The sequence below is a fragment of the Bufo bufo genome, chromosome 7 (genome assembly GCF_905171765.1).
Source record: "Bufo bufo chromosome 7, aBufBuf1.1, whole genome shotgun sequence".
Classification (NCBI taxonomy): domain Eukaryota; kingdom Metazoa; phylum Chordata; class Amphibia; order Anura; family Bufonidae; genus Bufo; species Bufo bufo.
The window spans coordinates 59964332-59978697 of NC_053395.1; the positions used below are offsets into that span (position 1 = coordinate 59964332).

Sequence of the window (14366 nt, forward strand, 5' to 3'; positions counted from 1 at the left end):
TTTTACTGGCTAGGGCAGCGCTAAATCCCGCCCATCAGTGCCGGTGACATCACCGGGCTTCCTAGCAGCTCCATGGAGAGCCCCGGTACGTCACCGGTTCTACAAAAAATGCCTTTGTCCTGCGCGATTCAGCGCAGGGCAATGGAGAGCATCGGAGCATGAACTACTCCGATGCCCTTGTCAGGGGGGCTGCCGGGGTGAAAATGGAGGGATGTCCGGGTTCAGCTGTGAACCCGGACAAACCCTTTAAGGCTTTTTTTTTGTAAACAAATAGATGGCATAAACTAGACCAGTGGTGGTGAACCTATGGCACGGGTGCCAGAGGCGGCACTCAGAACCCTCTCTGAACTGGAATCCTGGAATAAGTCTGTGGTGTACCAATGTGCCTTAGACTTTTCCTGCCATTCATCAGCGCAGGGCGCACTATGAACAGCGCAGGCAGCGCACTGAATGTAGGCAGGGTATTATAGCTAAATGAGAGAGTACATGGAAGATACACTATACTGGACTGTAGTATTCAGGGTGAATTACCGTGTTGGCGCTTTGTGATAAATAAGTGGGTTTTGGGTTACAGTTTGGGCACTCTGTCTCTAAAAGGTTAACAATCACTGAACTAGACTGTCCAAAGGTGTGCCGGATTTCTCATCACGCATTACCAGCTGTGATAAAACTGTTTTACACTTTACACTGCTTTAGGGCTCATGCACACAAACTTATTTTCTTTCCACGTCTGTTGCGTTTTTTTTGCAGACCGTATGTGGAACCATTCATTTCAATAGGGTCGTATTAAAAAAAAAAAAAAACAGAAGTGTGCATTTCATTTCCGTATGTCCTTTCCACAAAAAAAATTAGTAAATCGAACATGTCCGATAATTGTCCGGATTACTGTTCTATTAGGGGCCAGCTGTTCCGCTAAATACGGATACCACACAGATATCATGCATATTTTTTGCGGCCCGCAAAATACATACGGTTGTGGGCAAGAGCCCTTTTAGACAGCATTAGTAAATGTGGGCCACTGTTTTTTTTTGAAGTGAGATTTTAAAGTTTCTTGGCTTTTTTGAAATTTTTATATCAAATTGCAGAATGCTCTAGTTGCAGCTTTTCTTCATGTGTTTTCCTAATGCCACACCAAAAAACACTAATAAAAACTACCCTAGTCAGGGGTGCCGGAGGGGGTGCTTTATTTAGGACACCTTGGGCAGCATATCAAAGACCGGTGGAAAAAAAATAAAAAAATAACTAATCTTTGATAAATGACCACCATTATGTCTGTCTGGTCCTACTTCGGGAGAAGCTGCTGAATGATTTCTTAGTAAGATTTTGGAAACCTAGATGAAACCTAAATCCTGCAGCCCATACCACATCTTGTTAGGAGTAATTAACATTGAGACAGATCAGGCCCTTTAGGAAAGCGGCAGGTAAAGAATATCACAGGGAACAAAATTACCAAAACTGATAACAGTGTTTGCCAAGAGCAAACCGGAGAACGGCGTTCCCAGCTGTTGCATACTTGGAAGTCACACGAGAAAGCATAAAATTAAGCAATTATAGTCTGCAACACTTTTCTTTATTGCTGGAAGTACAAGGAGACTATAGCATTACATAAAGAACCTGGTCAGATTGTCTGGCCTTTCATCAGAGTCTTTGGGTGAAGCAGACTAAGCCCTTTTATCCTCCACAGCCGTCTCCCTCAGTCCTGCTGGAAGGAGATGGATTACAGATCTGTCGACTTCAGTCCAGGTGGCGAAGTCATAATAACGGACCCACTGATTAGCTCATTTCTGGTTACACGGAGCCACGAAAAAGCAGGCACGTGTTCCGGTCCGTCGCAGTTTACTTAAATACTTTGCTCTCGTCTGAAAATTTCAGCAAACGGCAATAAATTGTGCTTTTTGCTGTGGGTCTGTTCTGCAGAGCATGGACCATAATTTTTCATGTTATTCTCCAGCTTTTTAGGCCACTGTCAGAACAAGGGACCCTGTTCTTAGTCTGCACTTTTAAAAGGGTTGTGTCATGAAACATACTCTACATTTTTCAAACCAGCAACTGGATCCGAATACTTTTCTAATTGCATGTAATTGAAAATTTAGTATAGCTACTGAGTTATTCAATAAAACTATCTGTATAGCGCCACCTGCTGCTTGATCTTTTCCTTATTTTTTTGTCCATCTCACAGAGCCGGTCGAATGTGCTCAGTTTAAATCTTCAACTGCCACCAGCCATATGTTCTGTTAGAAGCTGTGACAGTTAGGCCTCTTTCACTCTACCTTTTTTTTTTTTCGTTTTGCAGGCCGTATACGTAACCATTCATTTCAATGGTTCGGCAAAAAAAACGGAATGTACTCCGTATGCATTCCGTTTCCGTATTTCCGTTCCGTTGAAAGATAGAACATGTCCTATTATTGCCCGCAAATCACGTTCCGTAGCTCCATTCAAGTCAATGGGTCCGCAAAAAAAAAAAAAAAAAAAGGAACACATACGGAAATGCATCCGTATCCGTTCCGTTTTTGCGGAACCATCTATTGAAAATGTTATGCCCAGCCCAATTTTTTCTATGTAATTACTGTATACTGTATATGCCATACGGAAAAACGGAACGGAAACAAAAAAACGGAACAACGGATCCCTGAAAAACAGCCCGCAAAACACTGAAATAGCCATACGGTCGTGTGAAAGAGGCCTTACAAGGAGAGAGCTGCAGCAGAAAGGACATGGCCCCTGAGCTGCCAGGCTGAAGATAATCTAGCCGAACAATTGGAGCAGTGAATGTGGAGATCTCTGGATCCATGTGAGGTACAGGGCTGGTTCTAGCTTTATTAGAAAGATACTGTCATGTACAATGTGATGTCCGATTTTCCTTTTTTACATCAATTGTGGAATAACCTCTTTAATACAGAATCGCTGCACTGCCATAGACCAGTCTGACGTTTGGATAGTTAAATAGCCTGAAAGGGTTTATGCCTACTCTTTTGGACTGTGTAAAGGGGTTGTACCACCATTAAATGTTATTTTAATTTAATTCCATGTGACTTAAAGCAAGGAAGCCGCTCCTCCTTGACTTGAAGCTGACCGGCAAGATAGCGCTAATGGCGCTTAAAATATCGTTTTTTTTAAGCATCAAACAAATGATTATGAACAGACTGGGGGCTACTATAAGGTAATGCTGGCAGTTTTGTTTGCGTTTTTGAGGTGACAGGTTCCCGTTAAAGCCGTCAGTATACATAAGGATTTTCATGTACCCCAGTATATATGAGGCCCTTCTTAGTGCCAACCCAGTATATAACAGTGGATATAAAAAGTCTACACACCCCTGATAAAATGTCAGGTTTTTGCGCTGTAAAAAAATGACAAATCATTTTAGAACTTATTCAACCTTTATTGCGACCTATAAACTGTACCACTCAATAGAAAAACAAACTGAATTTTTTTTTAGGTGGAGGGAAGAAAACAAAAATAACTAAAATAAAGTGTGCACACCCTCTTATAACTGGGGATGTAGCTGTGTTCAGAATTAAGCAATCACATTCAAAATCATGTTAAATAGGAGTCAGCATACACCTGCCATCATTTAAAGTGCCTCTGATTAACCCCAAATAAAGTTCAGCTGCTCTAGTTGGTCTTTCCTGAAATTTTCTTAGTCGCATCCCACAGCAAAAGCCTCAGAGAGCTTCAAAAGCATCAGAGGGATCTCACCCATGATGGCACCCTATGCTACTCAGGACCTCCCACCTGGACAGGAAACCCGAGAAGATAAAAAGAACACACCCCCACCAAGCACCAGTTCAGGTTTCCTGTCCTCCGGATGGGAGATCCTGAGAAGGGGCAGCGGAGGTCCGCTGCCGAAGAGTGGCTGGGCCGATTGCCGTACGGAGACCTTTTCCCTGGGGAGCGGTAGTTCTGTGGCAGTGCCGGAAGCCGCTCCCCACTCTTGTCCCGGGGGTGAGTGCCAGGAGCCGTGGCCGTGACGGGAGCCGCTGTGGCAGTGTTCAGGCGGCTCCCCACTCTTGTCCCGAGGGTGAGGGCCGCCGCCAGTACTAAGATGGGCGGCCGCGTGCATCAAGCGCTTTTGCGCATGTGCGCGGCTGCTCTTGGGCGCATTTTGATGACGTCGGGGGTCGGAGCCTTCAGGGACCGTAGGATACCAGAAGTAGGAGCCGAGGCGTGTTTTTTCAAATATAAGAGCGGCTGCAGGAGCAGGCAGCCAGCGTGGAGGCACACAGTGTTTGTGCTGAAGAGGTTCCCAGCTTTGTCAGTGTGATGGAACCTGTGGATGGACGCGCTGAACCCCTGGAACCCTTGAGGCCCGCAAGCCCGGTACCGTTCCTAAGGAGTGGGGAAGGAAAAGTTTCTTCGCTATGGGTGAGAAAGTTATTTTCCTTACTAATGGTATATTATTTGATTGTTGTAGACCTCAAAGCTGCCAAAAAAGTCTTCTAGCAAGACCAGGCACAAGGAATAAGCAAGATGCAAAGTGGCCCTATCCGCTTCACACCTTAAACCTTTGTGTTCTACATGCATAGATAAGCTTGTGGCGAAAGAGTCCCAGAGTTTGACCAGGTCCATGAAATGTTTGATTAGGTCAGAAGTGAAGGCTTCACTTAAAGCATTCAGTAAAGGCCGTACCAGGTCCCCGGATAGGTCCACAGAATATGAAAGCGGTTAATTTGACTCTTCTGGTACTGAAGATAAAGAATCAGGACAGAAAAAGGAAGATCCTTTTTTTCCCCCTGAGGATACACAGCCATTACTGAAAGCTGTAAGATCCACTATGCAGCTAGAAGATATCAAACAATCTAGATCTGCTGCGGATCAAGCCTTCCAAGCGCTAGGCCCCAAAAAACATAGGGTCTTTACTATGCACGAAAATTTATAGGGCCTTATCTAAAGATAAAAAAAAAGTGTGGAAAAATCTTGACAGGAAGTTTTTTTATTCCCACCTCAGTTAAAAGAAAGTACCCGTATGATGAAGAGGTATCCTCAACATGGGATAAGGCTCCTACGCCCTGGTCGCCAAAATAGCAGCACTTCCATTTGATGATCTAGGTTGTCTGTCTGATCCTCTAGATAAAAAGGCCAATATTTATTTCAAATGTGCCTGGGAAACATCAGCCACTTGTCTCAGACCTGCTATTGCAGCTACCTGGGTGTCCAGGTCCCTCCGTCTCTGGTTGGACCAGCTAGAGATTCATCTGAAAGAAAAGAAACCTAGGGAAGAAATCCTGGCCTCCTAACCTACATTCTCTAAGGCGGCGGATTTCTTAACAGATGCTTCTACCGTTGTTATCCGTTTCGATGCCAAATCCTCGGCCATGACCAATGCCGCTAGAAGAGCCATTTGGCCTAAGTCATGGAAAGGGGATCAAGGTTCTAAAGCCAGACTCTGCACCCTTCCATGTGAAGGGAACAGACTTTTTGGATCTTGTCTGGATGAAATATTGGAGAAAGCTTCAGAGAAGAAGAAGGGATTTCCTACTCCTCAGAGGAATCCCTTCTTTTGTAAACCCCAGCAGAGCTTTAGAAGAGAGAGGGGCTAACCTTATGATAAAAAAAGAGACAGGTTTCAGAAAAGATCAGGTGGATTCATCTTTAAGACACAGGAGAATACCCCGAAAGGGAAAAAACAATGATGCCAGACTCCAGGTTGGCTTACTTTTTTCCGGCTTGGACAGGGATTACCCAGAACAAGTGGGTCCTCGGGGCATAAGAAAGGGATTCCGGTTGGAGTTCCTGTCTTATCCTCAAGACTCTTTCACCTACACTCCCCTTCCTAGAGACTACGAAAAGTCCAAGGTGCTGGAATCGGAAGTCAGTTTACTACTAGACAAGGGTGTAGTCTGCCAGGTACCCAAGAGGGAGGAAGGCAAGGGGTTTTACTCCCCTCTATTTTTGGTCAAGAAACCCAACGGATCCTTTCGCATGATATTGAACTTAAAGTTAAACAAGTTCTTAAAATACAAAAGGTTTCGCATGGAAATAATAAAAACGACCCTAGATCTATTGTTCAAAGACTGGATGGCGACCATAGGTCTTGAGGATGCTTATTACCATATCCCAATTCATGCTTCCTCCCCCAAAAATTTGAGAACAGCAGTCTACATGCATGGTCAGCTTCTGCATTTACAACACAGGGCACTCCCCTTCGGGGTATCACAAGCCCCGAGAATTTTTACAAAAGTGGTGGCGGAGATGGTGGCCTTCCTCAGTCTGTCCAGGGTGGTGTTGATACCTTATCTGGACGACTTTTTGTTCATTGCCCACACAGAAGACCAATTACAGAAAGATCTAGTTCTGGTATGTTCCCTGTTAAAAGATCTTGGGTGGAAGATAAATCATGCAAAAGCTTGTCTAACCCCGTCTCAGAATTGCACCTTTTTAGGAATGCAGCTAGACTCCAAGTCCCAGAAGACAATTCTCCCTCAAAGGAAAGTCTCGTCCACCATAGAGCATGTTTGGGACCTGTTTCGTTCCTTCCAGTGTTCTTTCAGACAAGCAATGATGGTACTGGGTCATTTGACGGCTACGATTCCAGCCGTACCCTTCGCGCAGATTCACACGAGACCACTGCAGGCGGATATATTGCAGACCTGGAATGGACTTCCACAAACGCTGGAGGAAAGGTTCCATCTTTCATCCAGAGCAAGATCATTACCTTCTATGGTGGACGTCCCAAAGGAACCTCTCGGTGGGAATGCCTTGGTCTTTTGCAGATCCCATGATGATAACTACGGACGCCAGTCCCTGGCAAGGAAGGTGGTACTTAAAAACAAGAAAATGCACTTCAAACTACAAAGGAGCTCAAAGCTGTAGTGATGGCCCTAAAGATTGCAATTCCGGAAGTCTCAAACAGAAAAATTGTCTTCTACTCAGACAACTCAACGACAGTGGCTTATATAAAATCGTCAGGGCGGAACAAGAGTACCATCCCTTCTCCCCCTCTGCCAGGAGATTTTTCAGGTAGCAGAAGAGAGGAACCTCTTTCTATCCGCAGTCCATCTAAGGGGGAAAGAGAATATTCTAGCCGACTTTCTAAGTCGAGTCAAGCTCGGTCAAGCAGAATGGAGTCTGAACGAGGAAGTATTCTCTCAGATTGTGTCCAGATTTGGGTCTCCGACAATAGACCTCTTTGCCTCCCGGAAGAACAGGTAGGTGGAAAGATTATTCTCCCTAAATCGTTCAGAGAATCCTACAGCTATAGACGGTCTAGCTCAAGACTGGAATCAGGAATACGGATACGCCTTCCCTCCCTTTTCCCTAATTCCACAAGTCCTGAAAAAAGTCCAGAGGGAAAAAGCCTCCATAATATTAGTAGCCCCAAGATGGCCCAAGAGAGTGGTATTCAACCCTGATGAACCTATCCAGGGAGCCCCCTTGGATCATTCCTCCGAGGGAAGATCTTCTCTCCCAGGGCCCGGTCCTACATCCCAACCCAGAAATTCTGCAGTTATCAGTATGGAAGTTGACAGGGTTAGGGAGAGGCCTTTCCGACAGTTTCCACCCTTTTAGGCCGCAGGAAGGTTACTACAGCTAGAAAGTATAACAGAGTCTGGAAAACCTTCTCTTCCTTTTTAGGGTCCAGTCCAGATACGTTTAGCCCTCCAGAAGTCCCTAAGATCCTGGATTTCCTACAAGCTGGTCTGAATAAGGGGCTCAAGGCTTCCACCTTAAAGGTGCAGGTGGCAGCTTTGAGTTACTTTTTTGACTTCCAACTAGCTGTCCACCCTTGGGTTAAGCGTTTTCTATCTGCAGCAGCTAGACTCCATCCTTCCCTAAGACCTCTTTTCCCCTCCCTGGGATCTAAATAGGGTTTTGACAGCACTTACACAGGAGCCCTTTCAACCTCTGTCCGAAGTTTCGATAGACATCCTGTCCATAAAAATGGCTTTCCTCTTAGCCATCAACTCAGCTAGGAGGATATCAGAGATCCAAGCCTTTTCGGCTTATCCTCCTTACACCACTATTCTGGAGAACCAAGTAGTCATTAGACCACTTCCAACCTTTTTACCCAAAGTAGTCTCTGATTTTCACAGAAGCCAAGATATTGTGCTGCCGTCCTTTTTTCCAAACCCTTCCAATAGTTCAGAACAGAAATTCCATTGCTTAGATCAGGCATGCTCAACCTGCGGCCCTCCAGGTGTTGCAAAACTACAACTCCCACAATGCCCTGCTGTAGGTTGATAGCTGTAGGCTGTTCAGGCATGCTGGGAGTTGTAGTTTTGCAACAGCTGGAGGGCCGCAGGTTGAGCATCCCTGCCTTAGATGTTAGAAGATGTCTGCTGGCCTATTTACGAACCTTCCTGGTGCCCAGCTACGCCCGCCTGTGAAGGAGCCCAGCACCGCCTATGTCCTCCGAAACTCCTCCTATCATCACCGATAGAATGCCGTAATCTCGCGATGCGCAAGCTCGCGCATGCGCAGTTTTCCCTTAGGCTGATGCCAGCACAAGGAAGGAACACTATACAGGCACTGCGCATGCGCGAGCTCGCACATCGCGAGATTACGGCAATCGGTGATTAAAGGCGGCGATTCGGAGGACATGGGCGGTGCTGGGCTCCTTCACAGGCGGGAGTGGCTGGGCACCAGGAAGGTTCGTACAGCCCCTTCTATGTATGGAATTATGTGTTAAGGAGTTAAAGTGCTTTACACATTCCTATCTTGCTTGAGCTTGTTCCAGGAGGTTGTTGTAATCCTAAAACCAATTAATATTAAGATTTAAAATTAAAAGCCTAATAAAATAAAACTGTTCCTCATATTCATACAGACCCTCAGTACAGGCCCCCAAACCCTTCCTTACATCGCTGTGGAATATAACAGTAAATGGAGACCGTCAGACGGCTAATGTAATGTAATCAGAAGAAAATATGTCAGAGACGTGAAGATTAGGTTGCACAGGTTCATGCATGAGCCAACTTCTTCTAGAAATCCTATATTCCAGAAGAGGAGATGAAATAAGCAATGCAATAGCTAACTATAATACGGGCTCCAGCTGCAGCCAGCTTACCTTTATTTTTATTAAATTTTTTTTTTTTTTTTAATTGCACATTTATATTGATTTCTTAAAATTTTCCACCAGAAAACCTCTGAATATATGGAGATTCACAAGCATAAGATGTTCCCAGCAGATAGGAACATTCATTTCTGCCCAAGTACCAATATGTTCTCCACCTCTTATGCTTGTTCTCCGCTCCTATGGCAGTTTATAATATGTAATGGCCGTATAGTATATAGTGCTGTAATGTTGGCTAGTTCATATAGGGGAAAAGTAGATATTCTGAATGCATTTATAATTAAAGGGGTATTCCCACCAAATGTCCGATAGGTGCTGGACCCCTAATGATCAGAAAGGGGTGTGTACGGCTGCATCTATAACTCCTATAGGAGTGAATGGAGGGAACTGCACGCAAGTATGGCCATCTGTCTATTCATTCTTATCCTGCATTTTACACCTTACCAGGCAAGACAGGTGAACACGCATCCATTTAAAAAGCTGTCCCATTAAAGGGCATCTGTCAGCAGATCTGTACCTATGACACTGGCTGACCTGCTACATGTGCGCTTGGCAAACGAAGACATTTGTGTTGGTGCCATGTTCATATGTGACCGCATAGCTGAGAAAAATGATGTCTTCATACATGCAAATGAGCCTCTAGGAGCAATGGGGGCGTTACCGTTACTCCTAGAGGCTCCGCTCTCTCTGCAACTGCCGCACCCTCTGCACTTTGACAGAAGCAGTCAGTGAAAACGTCATCACACCTGGGCCTGTCAAAGTGCAGAGGACGCAGCAGTGGCAGAGAGAGCAGAGCCTCTAGGTGTAACGGCAACGCCCCTGTTGCACCTCGAGGCTCACTTACATATATTATAACATCACTTTTCTCAGCAATGCGGGCACATATGAACATGGGACCAACACAAATGCCTTCAGCTGCCAAACGCACATGTAACAGGTCAGACAGTGTCATAGGTACAAATCTGCTGACAGATGCCATTCAAGGTAGTTTATTCCCTATCCACAGGATAGAGGATAAATGTGTTCATTGGGAGCTACCCGTTTAAAGCTGCATCCAGCAGGAAGGTGCCATATAGGTAATGCTAAAACGGGGCTGGATCCAGTGATGTGTAATCAGATGAGCCCAAAAGCTCACACATGGAGCCATAATAGTCCTCTAAATGGTCATCTAATGGCCGTTACATTACAGGAGTAAATTGAATAACGGTAAACTTGGCAACAGCTCTAACACAGCCATGTTACCGTCACGTGGCCATGGACACATTCTTACCCACAATGAAGGTTTCTGCTGAATGAAAGCAAGCAGAGATAAAAAAACTATAAAGGAGAATATATTGGAAAAATTGTATAGTTCGGTAATCCCTTGTATGATGAGATTTCTCTGCCAAGTACCCCAAATTATATTCTTTCATGGGAGTGGGGAGATTTAGCAGGAACAATCTATAACTGATGTGGTTGTCCGATAGACCGACAAGCATCAGAAAAGGCAGCACTGGGGGACCGTAGGGGCGACTATGGCATCTTAAACCCTTTTAAAATAGGACAGACACGTGGGCAGATGCAATACTGCACTGCTATAAGAGCACAATAAAAGGAGATGAAATCCGGAATATTACAGATGACGTGCGTAAAACAAAGATGCTGTTTAGAATGAGCTAAACTGCCATCTCTGCAACATAAAAGTAGGTGGGAGACTGAAAAACACCATCAGACCAAAGACCTCGACAAAGCAATCGTTACCTGGAGCAGCTTACAAATCTATTTCACTCAAGCAGTAATCTCAGCCATGAACGAGGCAAGACATAAAAATGTCAGGTCTATGGAAGTTAACAAGACTTACCAAAGGCACTGAACAGCTGATAAAGGTCACTGGCTTTCCATTCTTTAGGAAATGTCACATGGAGGACATTATCGCGCTTGGGGAGCACTAAAATACAAAAGACACATATATTCAGCTTCCATTATAGAGTTCCACTGTAGGTCTAATGTTAAAGGGGTTGCCCAAGTCGTTTGATTTAACCTGCAAAAATAAACGTCTTGCCTTCCAGAGCCCTGTGTGATCTAGTGCCTCTGCTCTCTCTGCAGCCATGACGTCCCGTATACAATCCCTGGCCTCAGCAGTCGGGCACCATACAGCGCTGAGGCGAGCGATTTGCTGAAGCGGTATACGGGATTCCACCGGCAGGTTAAATCTATAATCAAACAACTTGGACGACCCCTTTAGAGGACAAGCAAACACCGCTAGTGAACACAAGAAGTCCACCAAATTTGAACAAGGGACAGATTTCCAGCAGACTTCTATAATTAGCACCACCTTTAAAAGGGAACCTGTCAACAGATTGGCGCCAAGTAACTAATCACATGGTGAAGCTGCCGTCATCATACAGTTCCCATCGCGTCTTGTAGTTTTTGTTTTATCAGCCATGTCGAAGAAATCAGCTTTATAAAATGTAACAGACTTGCCCGAACGAGGCGGCTCCACGCGATGGCCAAATCACAGAGCTGCTGCTTGTAAGGCCTTCCACCCAGCTCTGATTGACGTGCCTCCAGCTTGGCCGCATCATTGCTGGCGCACTTGAAATCTTGTGCATGGCCACCGCTGGAGGCATGTCAGTCACAGTCGGATGGGCAGGTTTACAGCAGCAGATCCGTGACTTGGCGATAGCACGGAGCCACTCCAGGTCCCGCAGCTCGGTACATTTTAGGAAGGTGATTTCTTTAAATTGGCTATGATTAGAAAAAAATAATTTGTGATGGGAACTGTATGATGAGAGCAGAGTCACAAAAAATATGTTATATGGCGCTGATCTGATGACCGGTTCCCTTTAAAAAGTTTTTTTTATTTTTTTTTGTCATACAGTGATGGCACTGGGACCTCTGCCGATCCCGAGAATGATACAACTTCTTCATGGTTCTTCCCCTGCACAGTGCTGCCAGCCACCACAGCTCCCTACACGGCCAGGTGCGTCACTGTCTGGGAAAAGAGAAGGGTGCGGCGCTCCACCAGCAGGACAAGTACAGCACTTGGCCATCTTTTCCAGTCCAATACAATTTGAATGGAGCACCAGTGCGTAGGCATGACTGACGCTTCGTTCAAACAGGGGACAATAGACAAATCATGACATTTTTGTTTTATTTAAAAAAAATGATCCTCTCTTACGACTTCATGTACTAATAGTGCAGTTTGTACAAAGGAATCCGAACACACTTAATAGGGTCCCTCCAAAGACCAGCTTCTATTGTAAAAAGTTACTGGGAATAAATATAAATATATAGCGCAAAAGCATTTCCAACACATACAGTTTACACCAACGTCAGAGCCTTTATTTAAACCCGGTTTTCCGTTAACCAAGCTTAAAATAAGACAATGTATTTTTGGCTTCAGTTGTTACATTTATGTCGGAGGAATTACTCAAACTTCCAAAATTATAGCCATGATTATTGTGCATAATGAGGGATGATGACATGGAATGCATGATGTAATTCCTGGGCCGTAACAAATGCCAAAAAAAGAACTTTATGGAATTAAGTGAGGGCCTTACATGGAGTGGAGGAACTCATCACCTTGCGTAAGCGCAATTTATTAGTGCAACTGAGGAAACGGATTATTGATGTACAAAAGGACTGGACAACAATCAGGAGATTATTAGGCCTAGTGGTCAACGGAAATATTTAGGGTAACACCCCATGTATTGAGTCCACAGTTGGCAATCAGTACTTTTACAGTACTTTCATGCCAAACAGTGTGCCAGTGCTGCGAAGAAGAGGAGTCCGATGAGACTCGCTGGTCCCGCGGCAGATTTATTTCCTTTTACACACAGGAAATAACCTACCAGCCATGGTCAGGAGAGGGTGAGGCCAGCGAGTGTCATCGGACACATCTCCATTGCAGCTCTAGTGAGTCAGTCATGTCAGTAATCTAAAAGTACTGACTGCCAGACCACTGAAATCAGTTGGTCTGTCGCTTCACGGTGCAGCCTTCAGTGAGGCCAGCATAGTGGAGGCGACAGGTTCCCTTGAAGGGGTTGAGCAGCCAGTACATATTTATGACCTATCCTCAAAACAGGTCATCAATAGAGGAGGCAGAGCTCAAGATTACACTGATCATCGTTGCGGTATTCTTGGTGGCGCAGGGTAGTTACAAGTGCTTGGGACAAGGACATGCAATTACACCGCACCGCTGCTGCAAGCGAGACACTCAGTGTAATCTTGATGGGAATAGGTCATCAATATGTAAGGGCGGCACAACCCCTTTAATTCACTTCACATCGGTGCTTGAACTAAAAGTATACCAAAGTTTCCACATTTTGAAAAAAAAATGGAAAGAGTTGTAACTTAATCTCTAAATGTTTCAGGCACAAAACTCGAGCAATTATTAGTCAGAGTAATGTACACCAGAAAGTGATCACGATGAGCCCTGAGGTTTAATATTACACTGATCTTCAGATAGCATCTTACTCTGCTTGTTGTCTCCTGCAGACATTTTTCATGAAGAACGCCAAGGCGTGGTTCCCTCACTAGCTGCTACTTGTCACCATTTCCCATCTCGCCTCAGTTCTGACCAGATGCAAAATTGCTTAAATGGGTCGTGCAATATCAATGCCAAAATCAGCAGGGGTCCGACTCTCAGCACCCCCACATAAGCTGTTTGAAGGAGTCGCAGCGCTTGTGTAAGTGTTGCATCCCCTTCAATATTTAACTTCACGCCAACTAGGTTGTAGAGGCAGCGCGGTGTCATTACAACTGCTCCTTCCATTCAAGTGCCCCCTACAGACGGCTGATGGGCGGGGTGCCGGGAGTCAGCGCTCCACCGATCTGATAGTGATGACCTATCCTGAGGATCGTCATCAATATTCTGATACTGCACAACCAACGTTAATGGAAAAAGTAATCAGCAAGATTTCACTATGCAGACTGCTCAAATGTTTAGTCATACAGCAGTTACTGATCCTCCCCATCTGCTTCTGCAGGTTTAGATGTCTAATGGCCAAAATAGAAAACTGGCAGCTGTTCTTAAAGTGCGCATCCGATTAATAATGCAAAGCTGGTAACTGTTGTGTGCACGGTGGACAGAAGAGGTCCTCACAAAATTACTTACAGTCTGGACCGTCCAGATTGAGGTATGGGATGTCCGTAATTCTCATCAAAAAAAGCCTGAAAGAGTGACAACAGAAAAAAGTGAAGCATCTTTACAAATGATAACTGACTAGAGACCAACCCTAAAAACCACCAATGTACAGTAACACATTTAAAGAGGACTTGTCGCCGCTCCTGACACGCCTGTTTTAATAGCTTCATGCATTCCCCATGTAATAACAATTCTGGAGCCTCTATTCTTATGGCTCTATGTTGTGCCATT

The 14366-nt window shown here is 44.9% G+C and overlaps 1 protein-coding gene across 2 annotated transcripts in view; it reads right to left on the reverse strand.

Moving 5' to 3' along the window:
* Positions 1 to 14366, reverse strand: part of PARN (poly(A)-specific ribonuclease) — a 134895-nt gene that overhangs the window by 65439 nt on the left and 55090 nt on the right. For both annotated transcript variants that reach the window (XM_040439640.1, XM_040439639.1), the window contains exons 19-20: positions 14106 to 14161; positions 10848 to 10934 (exon numbers count right to left, since the gene is read on the reverse strand). In XM_040439640.1, coding sequence (XP_040295574.1) covers positions 10848 to 10934; positions 14106 to 14161 — 143 coding nt within the window. The remainder of the gene's footprint in view (positions 1 to 10847; positions 10935 to 14105; positions 14162 to 14366) is intronic.